General features: G+C 35.6%; 1 protein-coding gene across 1 annotated transcript; it reads right to left on the reverse strand.

Annotated features, from left to right (window-relative positions):
• Positions 1–3,466: 3,466 nt before the first annotated feature.
• On the reverse strand, positions 3,467–6,336 carry LOC593548 (growth arrest and DNA damage-inducible proteins-interacting protein 1). The gene is made up of 2 exons (XM_030996888.1): positions 5,845–6,336; positions 3,467–4,873 (listed from the first exon to the last, which is right to left on the reverse strand). Exons 1-2 carry the CDS (start codon positions 6,300–6,302, stop codon positions 4,621–4,623), a joined length of 711 nt encoding a protein of 236 aa, XP_030852748.1. The 5' UTR covers positions 6,303–6,336; the 3' UTR covers positions 3,467–4,620.
• Positions 6,337–15,976: the final 9,640 nt, after the last annotated feature.

The following is a 15,976-nucleotide window of genomic DNA, read 5'->3' on the forward strand; positions in this document are numbered from 1 at the left end:
AATATGAAAAGACACTTTGATTAACATAGCATCCTGTCATACGAACCTATTTTCTCATTCTTTTTGATTTTAATACTTGTCTAGTATACCAAGATATCTCTACATGTGTAATTAAATAAAATTTGTGGTTTATAATTTGGTGTATAGTGGGCTGAAACATTTTTAAGGAATTTGCTGTTTTAACGACTTTAGAATTTTGCACCTTCTCATTGTATGGTGGTATGTGCCATTAGGTGTGGCAGTGCTTTTATTAATTATGTAAGCATAGATTTTCTTACATTTGAGCAGAATTATTGGTAAATGGTCAAGTTTGTAACATGTCTTGCATCAACATCGTTGTGTCATTCTTTCAAAAGTAATTGATTTGGAAATGCATATAAAATAGAATACACCACGGAATCGTTATTTAAAAGCAAGTGGGCAAAGCTACATACAAAATAGAATACACCGAGTAATCAATATTTAAAAGTAAGTTAGCACAGATACAAACCAAACCAAATTGATATTCAGGATATTTGCTGTAAAATGATACTCTTCTCCAAAGCAATATTGTTAGTATGCATTGGTTTAGTTTTGCGTAGGAAGTTGTGCATAGTACAGAAATGCAAATACTGCATTCCACTAAGCAGCTGCTTTTGCTTCATAGTGTAATCATAGACTGCATGTACAATTATATATTTGGAAAAATAATAACGCAAATGTCATATGTTATTTAAAGGGAAAAAAAAAGAAGGAAACGATTCTATTCACATCTTTTTATAGTTTTGATTTAGCATTATTTGTGATGAGTTTGGCTTATTTGTAGATGTTATCTTTTACTTGCATTTTTAAGAAGCTGTATTTCATGATAAATTGATTACACTCTTTGTCTTTGTTACCGTTTATCATGTATTGGAAATCATGTCTTCAGAAGAAACAAAATTTATCTATTGCAATAGTTTGATTTATTGACACATAAACAGGGTCTTGATCTTAATCCTCAATCATATCGATTCAAATTATTCTTAGACGGATATTCATTAGTATCATTCATGTTGTGATTATAGAAAGTCATGAGGAAATTATTATTTTATTACTATTTGCACTTTTCAAGCTACATAAAAACCTGGCGTCAACCTTCTATTTTTTTCTGCCGCTGCTTTGGCCACTTCTCAGTTTCTGTGTTTTGTAGATGTGCCTTAATTTACACCTTGTGATAAAAAAAAAAAGACTCTTTTATAACATCAATTCCCAAGTAACAAGAACCCAATTCCTAGATTTTTTTTGTTCATAAGTAGGACAGCAGTAGGTGGATGAATATATTATTGTCTGGTTGAAGCCACAAGGGCAGCCATTGGCTATTGTACTTTAACACATATTAAACATAGTTATGGCCTGAAATAGATGTGGTTTTGCTCATAGGTAAAATCTGCAGGTGTTGGCTTTGGAATACAGAATTTCAAACAATAGTTTAATGCTAGAAGGCTTCACATCGAGAGTCGGGCTGGATAAAGAAGTCTAAAATTGATTCAAAATACAAGATTAATAGATCGTGCTGTTCATTGGCAAAGTTCTTTATTTCAGGCATAGATATGCTGTGTATGCAGCAATTGGTATACTTGAATCTTCTTTATTTGTGGGTCAATATGGTGTATTTGATTTGTAGCCTATTTACCTGTTACCTATAATATTAATGTTCCGTTATATCCGTGTCATGTAAGCATTATTGTGCATTATCTTCCTTACTCCTTTTACAGTTTATCAATGTTATTTTTAGATTTGACAAGTATAGGATGAAGGTGTACATTTTATTCGATGTCATGGCTTGCATAGTTGCATTCGCTGTTGCATGATATGAATGTGTAAGATTGATGTGGGAATCTTTTATACAGGTATTTCAGATCAATGAGAAGAAGCCCTGCTCGGTTGGGAAATTGGAAGAGTGACAAGATGGAGACACTTTGCACACTTTTGTAGATGTGCACTGTGGAAAGGGGGATCTAATAATAATAGAATTGGTTTGTTGTTTTTAAAATTAAATTGATCATTATTTTCATTTTATCATCATATTTCAATTTTGACAAAAGGGTACTCATTTCCTTTAACAGCCCCAATCAGATATGAAGAGATAACCGTCGCATTAAAAAAAAGAAATCGAAGTACCGGTAGTAAAGTGTATACATTTCGTAATTTATAACACAGAGCTAACTCAGCTAAGTAAATATGCGTCAAACCTTTGTTGCCATGCTGTGTTTAATCAAATTAATTAAGAGCAGAGAGTCATAACAAATATAATGATCATGGATAACGAGTCAAAAATAAAAGAATTTACAGACTAGAATCGATATTCAAATTATGGAATAGATAATATATTACATGCATTTACCACATTAGCTAGGTCAAGTCGGAGTAGTCTGGGGTTTTTCTTTAATTTTGTTCTTGGAAAAAGAAGAGGAAAGCACCTGTATTTAAAAATGTGGAGTGTGGTTCGTGTTCTGGTTTGGGAAATGGCTGGTGTCTGTTTATAAAATGTAAATGGATTTGTACAGTAAACTATGTTACGATTTCTCATTTCTTTTGCTCTGTATCAAGGGTTTTACAATAATTAATGGATATCTATTTACTTGTAATAAATAAGACTTCAACTTTGTAGCGTCTAAGAATCCAAAGTTGTTCGGTGTGATTATTCCTTAGTTGTGTGTGGCAGACAAGTACACCCATTTCTACACTCTTATCGCTGTTCCCTGTCCTTGCAAATCAAGCTCTCCTGTTCTTTTTTCCCTCCATTTCCACCTCTATCTCTCTCACACACTCTCTCACATGCTCTTTGTATTATGTCCTTTTTCCCCTCAAGTTTCTTTCTCTCTCTCTCATTCTCCCACCTGTTTTATATTTTTCTTCTCTCCTTTTCTCCTCTCTTGCAACCTTCCACTCTTTATCTCTCTTTCTACTTTCTTAAAATCATTCCTATCATTCTCCTAAATTAACTGGGCGGCAGGGCCCCCTCTTTGTATGTCTTTCTCCCTCTCTCTAATATATACACACATACACACGCAATCATCTTCTTTTCTCTCTCTCTTCCTCCATCTCTCCCTTTCTCTACTCATCATCATCATCATCTCTCCATCTCTCTGTGTCTTGTCTGGACAAAACCAAAAGGGCTAAGTTCATCTAGGGGGGAGGGAGCATCAATATTTCTTCTGAAAATCCATTTGAATATGAACATTTTTACTACACCTGTATATTGATTGAAGCTTGGCAAAATGAAGAGAGTTCTACATCTAATTGACAGAGGCGGTCTTTTTTTTGCTTTCATTGTTTAAATTTTTACTTGATAATTACACTGAACAAAATGTTTCATGAAAAACCTGGGTCCAGAAAGTGAAACAATGTCTAAAAATGAGATTTCCATAAATTGAAATGAATTCAAAATCCACATACGGTACACGTTGACACTACACAATAGAATTTCACTATGGAACCAATGTGTCATTTCATATGAATAAATGTATTTGTTAAATGTCCAACATGATAAAAAATGAAGAAATCCTCTTTACATTTACTTACAAGTAAATCACATACCAGTAAGTTTCAATCCCAGTTGGAAAACAATGAGACCTCATTCAAACCAGGGACCCATTTCACAAACCTTTTTTCAATGACAAATGACAAAAATCACTGACAAATCTGCCGATAACCAATCAGAAGCAAGGATTTCACTAGCTTGTAACAAAAACTGTCATTTGTCACTGATGACAAGTTTTGTGAAATGGGGCCCAGATATTTCCAATGCTCCTGAAATCATGCTAAAGGTAAAGAAGTGGTGGCACCTACACAATTTGGATGTAAAGGGCTCTTAAAAACAACTCAGATATCATTCAATTTCTGAATTGGTTGTTTCTCATCCATCGTTTATCAGCCTGAAATAAAATCGTTTGAGATGTGTAGAAGCATTTCAAATAATCTTACAGTCTGACCTTTTTGTATCTTTATAGCATGTTGGAATAGACTTCATGGAATCGGTATTAGGGGTTCATTTTTAACGTTTTCTCACATTTGGATAAATCAAGAAAATAATGGATGGTTCAATAAAACTTTTTTCTTTTTGTTCTATTTGTAATCGAATAAAGATGGGCGTAAATTACATACACTAGGGCTTCCTTATTCTCATAGTACATGTACCAATCTGTCTTTTCTGTCGTGAAATGATTTGCTGAATTGGTAACAGAACTGAAAGAACTGAGAGAAGAACTAAACCTTGATACAAAAAAAAAAAGCCTTCTCAGAAGGATTATTTTCTCCTTGAAATTTAGTGAAACATCACCCCAGGAGATGGTTCGGGAGGACCATGACAATTTTGCAGATTCTGAGCTTCCTCACGCACAAAGGGTGTCATTCACAAGCGAGAAGTTTGAGAACCCTAAACTCTTCATACATGTATCATGATTTGGTTATACAGAGATGGAAATATAACAAAGATATCCTTAATCCTTGACATGCTTAAAGCCATGCCAAACATATCAACCATCATAGAGAATTCAAAGGTCCTTTTTTACTCTCTCTGAACATGAATCCTACACAATTAAAAGTCGTTGCCTGAGCGATGATACAATGAAAATGCATCAAATTTTCAATCCGTCATCACACCTTGATTCCTCTCTTTTTGAGTTCTTTCCTCTTCTTTTTCTCCTCTGCTTCCATATCTTCTACCATCTGTTTGAAGCGAGGGCTGCGAGGATCGACGGCATAGCCAAGCTTCTCCTTCGCAAGGGCCAGAAGGCGGTTTCTCTTTTCTTTCTGTTCTCTCCGCTTGGCTCTTTCCTCTTCTACTTTCTGCCAGTAGTCCTCGATCATCTTGGGCATCTTTGCCATGTTGCCTGCAATAAGCTTCTCCCTGAATAATGAACACAGACAGTTATATGGAAATCTTTGGGCGCTAGTGTAGTTCCGTATCCGTTTTTTTTAGCAGTTTTTTTAGCAGTTTAATATTGATTCTTAGCAAAGGAATTTTAGCCCAATTTTTTACTAATTTTAATCAGGAATTTTAATCGGGAAGCCTCATTAGGGCTTTGATGTCGACGTCGTCGCTCAGTACCGTCTCCGCGCTATAGCTCTGCAACTCAAACTGAAGCTATCGGTCTAAAATTTGCAAACTTCGCGTATGCTTTATGGTATTACGCACATGCACGATACCATAAACTGTACAAGAAGCTTGCATAATTTTAGACTGATTTGAGTTGCAAAGCTATAGCGCGGAGACGGTACTGAGCGACGACGTCGACATCAAAGCTCCAAACAGAGGCTTACCGATGTCGGATGTCATCCAAATTCAGGTGGAAAATGCAATATATGATTAAAATTAGTAAAAAATTGGGCTAAAATTCCTTTGCTAAGAATGGATATGAAACTGCTAAAAAAATGGATACGGAACTACACTAGTGCCAATCTTTGATTATGATTGTTAGTTCCAACTTCTACAGAAAAAAAAAATGAAGGGCTCAACAGTGTACACAAACTTTTATAGAATGGGACCAGATTGATTTTTTTAGAGTCCGTTTCTATGAGCCCTTGAATTGAACCTTGAAATAGTCATCCCTTTCAGCTCGGCAGCTCCGAGTCCTACCCAGGCCAAGGATAGATCTTATGTAAACATTTCCACACAAAATGAAGATCAAGATCAAGTTAAATGAAGTTTTAGTCTACTTTCTGTCTACATAAGTTGAACATTTAACTTCTACTAGGCATTTAATTTACTCTAGACCTAGGTCTAAGGCTATAGACTATTTTATAAAAGAGTTTTCTTTTATGGAACTTTTACTTTTTTTAGTTTTAGAATTTTTTTGAAATCATTTAGTCTACATGTACCTCTTGAGTCTTTCTAAATCTGCTGCTTGTTTCTCAGCTGCCACTTCCGCCTGCATGGCACGAAGACTTGGGAAATACTCTTTCTCTTCTTTGATCAGTTTACTAAGTTCTGACTTTGTGGGCCACATGATTGCAGGATCAACACCGGATGCTTTTCCCATTGCCGCGTACTGTTTGGCATGCCACCACCTCGTCCTCTGCCACGCCCGATCTCTGGGGGGCGTCCGTACCGCCGGCTGGTCGAGAAGTGATAGATCCAGCTGATCTTCTGCTTCCTCAAACTCGCCCATTCCTTCAAGAACCTTATCTGAATATTGGCGAAAAGGCAGCTGTCTTACACCACACATCTTGACAAGCAAACTGTTCTCTCCATGTCTAATTCTTGGCAGCTGGAGTACGGAAAGTCTCTCACAAGTCCGTGGCAAATACTGCCTCACAACAGCCATGGAAGTCGCCATTTTTGCCTGTAATGTAGTTGTGATAGATGGCGCTATAATAATGTGTATAGGCCATAGAGATATATGGCACTGGTTTTTTTAACATAGGGCCTATACCAAATGTGTCCACAAAAGGGTCAAAAATGAAATTATGTTTGCTTACTTCAAACGTGTATTTTTAGGATCAGGACTATTCATATTTATGAGAAATGCAAATTTTGGAGCTTAATCTATCTCCTTATTTATTCACCAGATATGAATACTATGAGTTCTTACAATTTTATTGTGAACTATAGCATATCTAATAACTGTGATATAAAACTCATTTGCTATTAACTACACCTTTAAATATGTTGGGTCTTTAAGAATATGTTTCAGAGATTATTCATGCAAATTTTTGAGTTTCTATCTTAAAAAATACAGATTATGTATACCTTGAAAGTGAAAAATAGCTCTAAATTTGGGTTTTGACAATAACAAGTTTTAATTTCAATAGGTAAAATACTTTTTCTTAGGTCAAACTTATTTTATTATAACAACTGATGATATAAGGTAAATACATGCAAAAAAATTGGGAACCAGTGCATTGCATAATAATTTTCATATGTCACACCACTGATGTTTCGGACGTAACACACTGTTAACATCATAACTTTATCCAAGTTAATTGCTTTTCTTTAGGTATTATTGACCTCATTTACATTAATTGTTTGCAGAATAATACTTCTGTAACATTTATGGATTTTTTTCTTCAGTTTTAATTAGTTTAGCACATACCGTACATGTATACCAAGTTTGTCTTCATCGACCACTCAATTTATGTAAGGTATATTATTCATTTCAAGAACGTGTACCGGTATTTCAAAGTGCTTATGTGATCTAACAGTGAAATATGAAGCTAATAGCAATTGTCGTCATCAAAACTCCTTAGAAAATTCACTTAGAAACATACTCTTTATTGCATGTTATGAACAACAGTGTGAAATGTACATGCATGCTATGGTTTGTTTCGGATGTTACACAATGTTAACATTTCAATGAGATCATCAATTTCTATAAACTCTACAATAGATGTTTAATCAGCTTGCTAATGTCCTTCAACTATATAGTGTGTCATTCAATAATATCACTTACACATACATGTATGTAAGCAAAACATTGACAAATCTTTTTAAAAGTAAAACTATAAAAAAGTACCCCCAGTCCTGTAAGTAATAAGAAATAGGTGAATCCTAATGTATGTACATCTCAAGAATGAGACATTTCAGATGTACTTTCAAATTGTGTATGTTTTAGGTTATAATACTACTGTAGTAACAATCATCCTTTACCACTATTTGTATTAGGAGGCTGTTTCAAACGACAACATTTTGTAATGCTCTTAAATAAGTATTTATTTATTTATTTACTTGATGACCGATTGATGAATGGATGGATTGATTGGTTGGTTGGTTGGTTGGTTGGTTGATAGATCTTAACTCTTGCTGTGCCGATATCACAGGTGACAAACAGTATACAGTGTAGGTTAAACATGTACCGTATTTAACGGCGATAAGGCCGCAGCGCCGCACCCCCAACTTTGACATTTCGTAGAGGGAAAATAAAAACGGACAGCCCATTTATATTTTACACTAGCTTATACATTTTGTATGTATGCATACATTTGGCGAAGATACTACCAGTGGTGGATCCGGGGAGGGGGGCTCAGGGGGCATGTACCCCCCCCCCCCCGGCCAAAACAAAAATGTTGAAATCAGCCCCAAATTCGCCCAAAATGTACTGGCAAACAGGGACGTGCCCCCCTACCCCGGGCCCCCCAAAATAAAAATAAAATAAATTAGTCCGCACTCCTCCCCCACCCGCCCCACTGAGCGAATTTGCGGCCAGCGCGATTTTCAAATATTTGGGAGCAAAAAACAAAAAAAATAAATGTGCTCTTACCAATCCCCCCCCCCCCCCCGCTTATTCAGCAGCTGGCTGAGTCGTTGCGATTTTTTGGGACCAATACAAAAATATTTATATGTACTCTCACCCCTCGTGTGTACCCCCCCCCCCCCCCTGCGCCCCCCCCCCCCCCCGGAAGAAATTCCTGGATCCGTCCCTGACTATATGTTTAGGATCATGAAATAAGTTATTAATGTAATGTCTTATTCTTTTATAGATGTATGTACTTTCTACATAGATTAATTACGTGTACTGAGTGCCCTTTTAAAAAGGTATTTTCAAATGAAAATCCATATTTCCCATAAATTTTTAGACAAACATTTTAATTTGCTTGATTTTATCAACTTTATGTACCTGTATCAATTCCCGTGTCATGTACATGTACACTGGGTATTGCTTAAGTGGATAATTTTGAGCTTTTGTAACCTACCAAATAGTTTAGATTAACCATACAATCTTTGGTTATATGACATAATTTGAAACAACCTCTGTAAAAATGAAAACCTGATGATTTGCAAACACACAGCAATGTAAATAGCAAGAGGAGAGGTTGAAAAATTGAAATTGGCTATTTTCACATCTATCTTTGCCCCTCATTTGAACTAGTTAAAGTATGAAAATGTCTGTTAACAGTTTAATGTAACGTCCGAAACGTGCTAACAGCATACCAGAAAGTGCTGTTAAAATGGCTGAATATTTTTTATGAGTCACTTTTATTGAGATTTTTTTCTGATAGATTACAATTAAGGATATACTAAAGCAGCCAGCCATGCCTTGCATCACAATGTGTGGCTTCAATATTTGATGTTTTATAAGTCAATTTGCAGAAAATTCAGATATTTTACGGAAAATTTCATTTTTTGCATCATATTTCTTCATATTCTTATATTTAGATCTAAATGAAATTTTCAAAATAGTGTTTTTAACAGGAGTGTGCATTGTGAAACCGTTACTTGCACATATGATCGATAATTAGTTGAAATTTGCAAACTATGTGTTAACAATCAAATAGTGTAACGTCCGAAACACCCTTCTTGAGCTTACACAAAATTATTGGATTTGAAAGACCTGATTTGTGTCTTGACTTATGTTAAGACTTATAATAACATATTTCATAATGATTTATTCACTCCAGATACCCTCAAATATGGATTATCATCATTTATTTGGTATTTTTTGTTTCGGACGTTACATTTGTTTCGGACGTTACAACTGTTAACGGAAAATTGGTTTTAACTATAAAATAGTATTGTAATGATGTATTGCAAATTTCTTTTTCGGGGTGGGTAGCCGCCATGAAATGTTTAACAAATGTTACAAGAAAAAGGTCGTGCAGTTCATATATTTTCTGCTACTTCAAATTGAAAGTTGTTTCGGACGTTACAAAATTGTTTACGGAAAATGAGACAACTTTTTCAAATTTTGAGTATATTTCTAGTATAAGCGCTACTACAATTAAATTATATTTTCTTTTAATTTAATGACTTGGAGTAACTAATAAGCTTATTCAAACCATAAACAATCTCATTAATTTATTGTTCTAGTGGGTTAAATGAGGGTCTACATTGTTTACGGAAGATGTAACGTCCGAAACACCATTTTAAATTGCACTGTTCCATCAAAATACAGGAGTTAATTCAGATTACTGTTAACTTTCTTTAAGATCCACCCATGCTCATTAATCATCAATAGAAAAAAACATATTGTTAGTGGGTATATATTTTTTTCGGCTCCAACCAAAAAGGTATGCCAATTTTGTTACAAAATTCCGTAAACAATTGGCTGTTCAGGGATAGCAGATGCACATAAAGCAATGTTGAAAATTTTTCATTAAGCTATGGGAGGTCAATCTAGGTCCATGCTACAAGAAAAAATTGTAATTGATTTCTAATTCTTTATCTTTGAAAAGTTTCAGGCTATCAAAGGGCCATTTAGGTATTTGGTCATAGTTAAAAAAACCAGTGCCATATATCTCTATGGTATAGGCTAATCGTATTTCTTTGAAGACTAAGTGCCTGTAGACGAGGTCGGTGCTAGGTCGGTGCACGTGGCTGTCTGTCTGTTGCTTGTTGCAATTTACTTTGGATATTTATCGGATTTTCACGGGACTTTCCATACTTTCGACTCTAGTTTCAGATAGGAAATGACTTGCTAAAGGTAAGCGAACATTTTGGGCTCATTTTATACATAATTCTGCACCATATTGATAAATAAGTTAACAAATCAAAGTAGATTTAAATCTCCCGCCGCACGCGGCGCGGACCATGAACCCCGACGACTCCTCACTTAACGCTATGGCAGATATTGATTCAGGCAACCAAGCCAAAGATTTAGGAATAGAGCTAAAGGACGGATTCCAGACAGTCACGTCTGCAAGTGTTCGAAGAAAAAAAAGAAAGATACGTGAAGGAAGTATCAATGTTGAGAACCTATCACTAAAAGAGGATTCGTCATCAGATAATATGGAACCACAAAACTCAGTATTTCGTAACCAAAATCCAGTAATTCTAATAGCAACTGACCAAGATCTAAAGCTTTTCATTACACCTATTGACAGGGAAAAATCATTAAGAAACGTTAGCATGTTAAAGATCGCAAAATCTATCCAAAACTGTATCGGCTCATCGCCAGAATTTATAAAGTCTACCCGGAACGGAATTCTCGTTAAATGCAAGGATACGAAACAACATAAGAAATTGTCTGATATACAAATCATTGATAACGTACCAGTGAAGGTCAATTTGAAACTTGATTTGAAGAAAGGTGTCATATCAGATATACCGACTGAGATGTCAGAAAAAGAAATAGAAACAGAACTAAAGAGTCAAAAGGTAGTTAACGTGAAAAGAATAGTAAGGAAAAATCGAAAGAGGGAAGAACCTCAAGATGGGAATGTACATGTAGATTTAGTTCCAACTCGGAGTGTAATTGTTTCATTTGAAGCTACAGTACTTCCCCAAGACATCATTCTTTGTTTCCAAAGAATAAAGGTAAAACCATATATACCTTCAAGCCCCAGGTGTTTTAAATGCCAAAGATATGGCCACACCATAGCTATTTGCAAACAGAAACAGAGATGTGTCAAATGTGGAGAGGAGCATAGTTTCGACGATTGCATAAAAAAGGACACTCCCAAATGTGTAAATTGTGGAGGTGAACATTCCGCTGCATATAATGGATGCGAACAAGCACAAAAAGCGCAAGAAGTACAAAAGATAAAAGTGCTGAATAATCTCAGCTATGCTCAAGCTGCTCGCCAATTGAAAGAAGAAAAAGATAATATGCAAGCGCAAGCTCCAATACCATTGGAGCGTAAACTAGCTCCTCACCAACAACATCTAAACACCGCAAATAATCCCCAACCATCTGTTGATCTTGGTTTAAATACAGTAAAGCAAAACCACCCCACCCCCAAGTCGATAACTCTCACGTGTTTCCGGATCACACCCCAAAGGCAGATCCTCCCTTGCCACAACGCCAAGATAGGCAAACTAGCGAAAAAACAGGGCGACCGTCTTTACAAATCAAGGAAAATTTTATAACTAAAGCAACAAATGAGGAATTGATAACCTTCTTTCTTCAACTAATGATCCAAATTATGAAAGATAAGTCAGAAGGAGAGGTGTTGTCTTTAATTAAGATAGCTGCTGGTCAGCTATTAATGCAAGCGAGTTAATTAAAGGAACTAAGATGGCATTCCGCATCCTACAGTGGAATGCACAGGGATTAAAGGGACACGGGGATGAGTTATTGCTCTACTTAAACTCTATAAAAAGTGAAACCATTCATTTATTATGTATTCAGGAAACATGGTTCCGCGATCACGACAAAATACAAATCGCTAATTACAAATGTTTTGCTAAAAGCAGGAAAACAAGGCGCGGTGGAGGATGTGCCATATATGTACACAACAGTTTAAATTATGATTACCCAATCATAGAAACTGACATCGAAATGCAACAGATTAATTTGTATTTAGACAACACATCCATAACCGTGATAAATTACTATAATCCATGTGAAGACATAATTATGAATAAACTAGATTTCTTGATAAAGGAAATAAAGAATAAACGTAGAATGTTAATATTGGGAGACTTTAACTCTCATAATGTTCAATGGGGCAGTAAAAATACAGATAAAAATGGAAAAGTGATTGAGGAATATTTACTGAAACACAATTTAGTCTTCCTAAATGATGGCTCGGGTACTCGCCTAAACCCAACTACTGGCGAAACCTCATGTTTAGATTTATCATTAGCAACTCCCGCTCTAGCCAGTTACACTAGCTGGAAAGTGCTATCAAACAAATTCGGAAGTGACCATTTTCCAATATATATTGAAATCGACAAAAAAACTCCTAAATCTTGTACGAAAGATGACCTAACTCTAAAACGGTCATTCAAGAAGATAGATTGGCACGAATTCAATAAACTGTGCGATCAACGAATGGACACTGACTCGCTGCTAGACGCAGATGTCAAAACTTTTTACGGAAACTTCATGGAATCTCTAAATAATATCTTAAATGAATTACACACTGTACCCAAAAGAAATAAAAACAAGAATGCGAGATTCAACCCCGTCCCATGGTGGACAGAAAAATGCAAAATAAAGATTAAGGAACGGAACGAATATAAAAATAGGTTATTGAGAGTATGGAATGATGAAAATCTAAAATTATACAAACAAAAGAAGGCCGAAGCCCAAAGGATTATTAGACAGACAAAACGAATGTTTTGGCTGGATTACACTTCAAAACTGAACAGGTTCACTTCAATCTCAGAACTATGGAATTTGATTCGTTGTCTGAAGGGTAATCCAAATAAAACTCATTCTAAGATATCAGCACTAAAAGTAGAATCTAAAGTAATTATAGATGATCAAGAAAAAGCTAACGAATTTGGAAAGCATTTTCTGAAGATCAATAGTAAAACAAAAAAGGGAAATAAAGAACTGCTAGATGAATATAAATCTATTGATTATAAAGGAGAACATGATTCAGTTATCAATGAACCTTTTACTATGATGGAACTCGAAAAAGTACTTAATATAAAAAAGACATCAGCCCCTGGTGAAGATGGCTTGATATATACTGTGTTTCAAAACCTTCCAACCAGGGCTAGGAAAACATTACTCTGTCTTTATAACAGAATATGGTCCTCTGGGACGATTCCGGAACAATGCAAACACGCAATGTTGATACCAATATTAAAACCAAATAAAGACTCCTCCCAACTAACATCCTACCGACCTATCTCATTATTACCTTGCTTTATCAAGATATTAGAAAGTATGGTAAAGGAGAGATTAGAATGGTACATAGAGAAAAACGAAATTTTGAGTAGTATACAACATGGTTTTAGAAAAAAGAGAAGCTCAATAGATAACTTAGTACATTTAGAAAATGAAATTCAGAAATATCTATTTGTGGGTATGAAAACCATAGTCGTATTTATTGATCTGGCCAAAGCCTATGATACTCTCTGGACGAAAGGATTAATCGTCAAGTTACGTAGAATTGGTCTCCAAGGAAACATATTGATTTTTTTGAGAAACTACTTGTTGAACCGTACCTTTCAAGTGCAAATAGGTAATGCCAAATCGGCAATTACGCATCCTGAAAACGGTTTACCCCAGGGTAGCATTTTGAGCTCCCTCCTTTTTAATATAATGATAAGTGACATACCTTTGAGACCAGATATACATAGCTTGATTTATGCAGACGACATCGTAATTTGGGAATCAGGCCATGATGTAAAACAAAATATCCAGAACATACAACAATATCTAAACTCCTTGAACTCATGGCTCAATTCATTTGGACTTATTATGTCGGTAGAGAAAACGACTCCTATCTTATTTTCGAACAATACAAATGATGATAATTACGAGTTATATATAAGAGGTCAAAAGTTGACACCACATAAAGAGCACAAGTATCTCGGCGTCACATTTGACAAACGGATGACTTGGAGACCTCATTTATTAGATATTAGTAAAAGATGTAAAGGAAGGATTAATGTTATCAAAAGTCTAGCATACGCCAAGTGGTCTGGAGATGCTAAAGAACTAGTGATGATATACAAAGCATTAATACTATCAATTATCGACTATGGTTGCGAAGCATACAACTCGGCTACGACAAGCGCAAAAAATATGTTGAACTCAGTTCAGTACCAATCGTTATTTGTTTGTGCAGGCGCTCGGAAAGGTAAATCCCTTAAAACGCTGCAAGTCGAACTAGGCGAAATGCCTTTTGATTTAAGGCGAGAAATGTTATCAATTAAACTAAGAAAACGAATCGAGAGTATGCGCAAACACCCTCTGAACGAAGATGTGAAAGATTGTTGGCAATTTAATATTCTTGGAGGTACTAACTCTAGATTAGCTTTTGGACGTAGAACCAAGGATTGTACATTAAAATTCAGTTACATACTAGAAGATCCAATGAAGTATTTTTTCAACACACCCTTTTGGAAAATACTCCCTCCCCATGTGTCATCAGAGCTAAAAGAGGTAATAACGAAAACAGATATCTGTTTTGCCCAAAAACAAGCAGCCCTAGAATTGATAAATTCGAAATGGACAAATTATTTACACATATATACAGATGGATCAAGATCGCCAGATAAAGACTCTGCTGCTGCTGCATTTCATGTACCTTATTATGTTTCTCAATCTAAGAGACTGGCTAATTACACATCGTCTTATAGAGCAGAGATGGCCGCAATTGTACTTGCCCTGACGTGGCTATTACAACTCCCAGGACTCTACACCGGGGCAGTCATCTTTTCTGATTCTTTGAGTTCACTCCAGGCCATAGAATCTCGTAAAGACGAATCTTTCATTCTTGAAATTTTAACCCTGTGTAGTCAACTAAAATACAAGGGCACCCAGGTCTATTTCGAATGGATTCCCAGTCATTGTGGTCTACAACACAATGAGATAACAGATAAGTTTGCTAAAGCAGGACTAAATAAAAATATAGAAATCAACAACGCTCTTACCAGAGCAGAATCAAATTATGTTATAAAGAAATACTACATAGAGATATGGCAAAAAAAGATGGAATGAAACATCATCCCCCCTACGGGAAACGCAAACTCTAGTATCAAAAACATTTGTGTGTTACCTGAACAACAGATATCATGAAACTATTCTTCATCGCCTAAGAATGGGAAACTTAGGTTTAAATAATAATCTTTTTGAGTTGAATCAACATGAGACAGGTCATTGTCCAAACTGTGAGCACCAAAAAGAAACAGTTAAACATTTTTTATGTAAGTGCCCACTCTTTCTTATAGAGAGAGCCATGCTTATAACAGAATCTGGAATAGAAAACGAAGAATTAATCCCAATACTCCTGAAATCAACAGATATTAATCACCAACAGGCTCTGGTTAACTTCGTAGTTAGATCTAAAAGGGTACACCTGTACCCCTACTAACCACCTTGCACCGCACATAATTATTTGAGCCCAATATGTTTCGCTTTTTATAGTGAGTATACATGTACATGAAGAAGAAGAGTGAGAAAGAAGAAGAAAAAAAAAAAAAGAAATTAGAAGAGAGAACTGTCTATATTAACGTTTAAAATCTTCATGTATCATGATCTGTTTTTTTTTATTTTTTGGTTTTCGGTCAAAATTTTGAAGAAACACGACGGAGACGACTAGACATATTGGTGGACGTCGGAGGGCCTAGGCTCAGCATTAGGCTGAGTTGAGAAGCTTGTCACTACGTACCGTG

The sequence above is a fragment of the Strongylocentrotus purpuratus genome, unplaced genomic scaffold (genome assembly GCF_000002235.5).
Source record: "Strongylocentrotus purpuratus isolate Spur 01 unplaced genomic scaffold, Spur_5.0 spur5_scaffold_3, whole genome shotgun sequence".
NCBI classification, from domain to species: Eukaryota; Metazoa; Echinodermata; class Echinoidea; order Camarodonta; family Strongylocentrotidae; genus Strongylocentrotus; species Strongylocentrotus purpuratus.

Coding starts and splice junctions, on each gene's coding strand:
- LOC593548 (XM_030996888.1), bottom strand. CDS start 6,302: ATGGCGACTTCCATGGCTGTTGTGAGGCAGTATTTGCCACGGACTTGT. Junction 4,874..5,844: donor GATTTAGAAAGACTCAAGAG/GTACATGTAGAC, acceptor TTCATTATTCAG/GGAGAAGCTTATTGCAGGCA.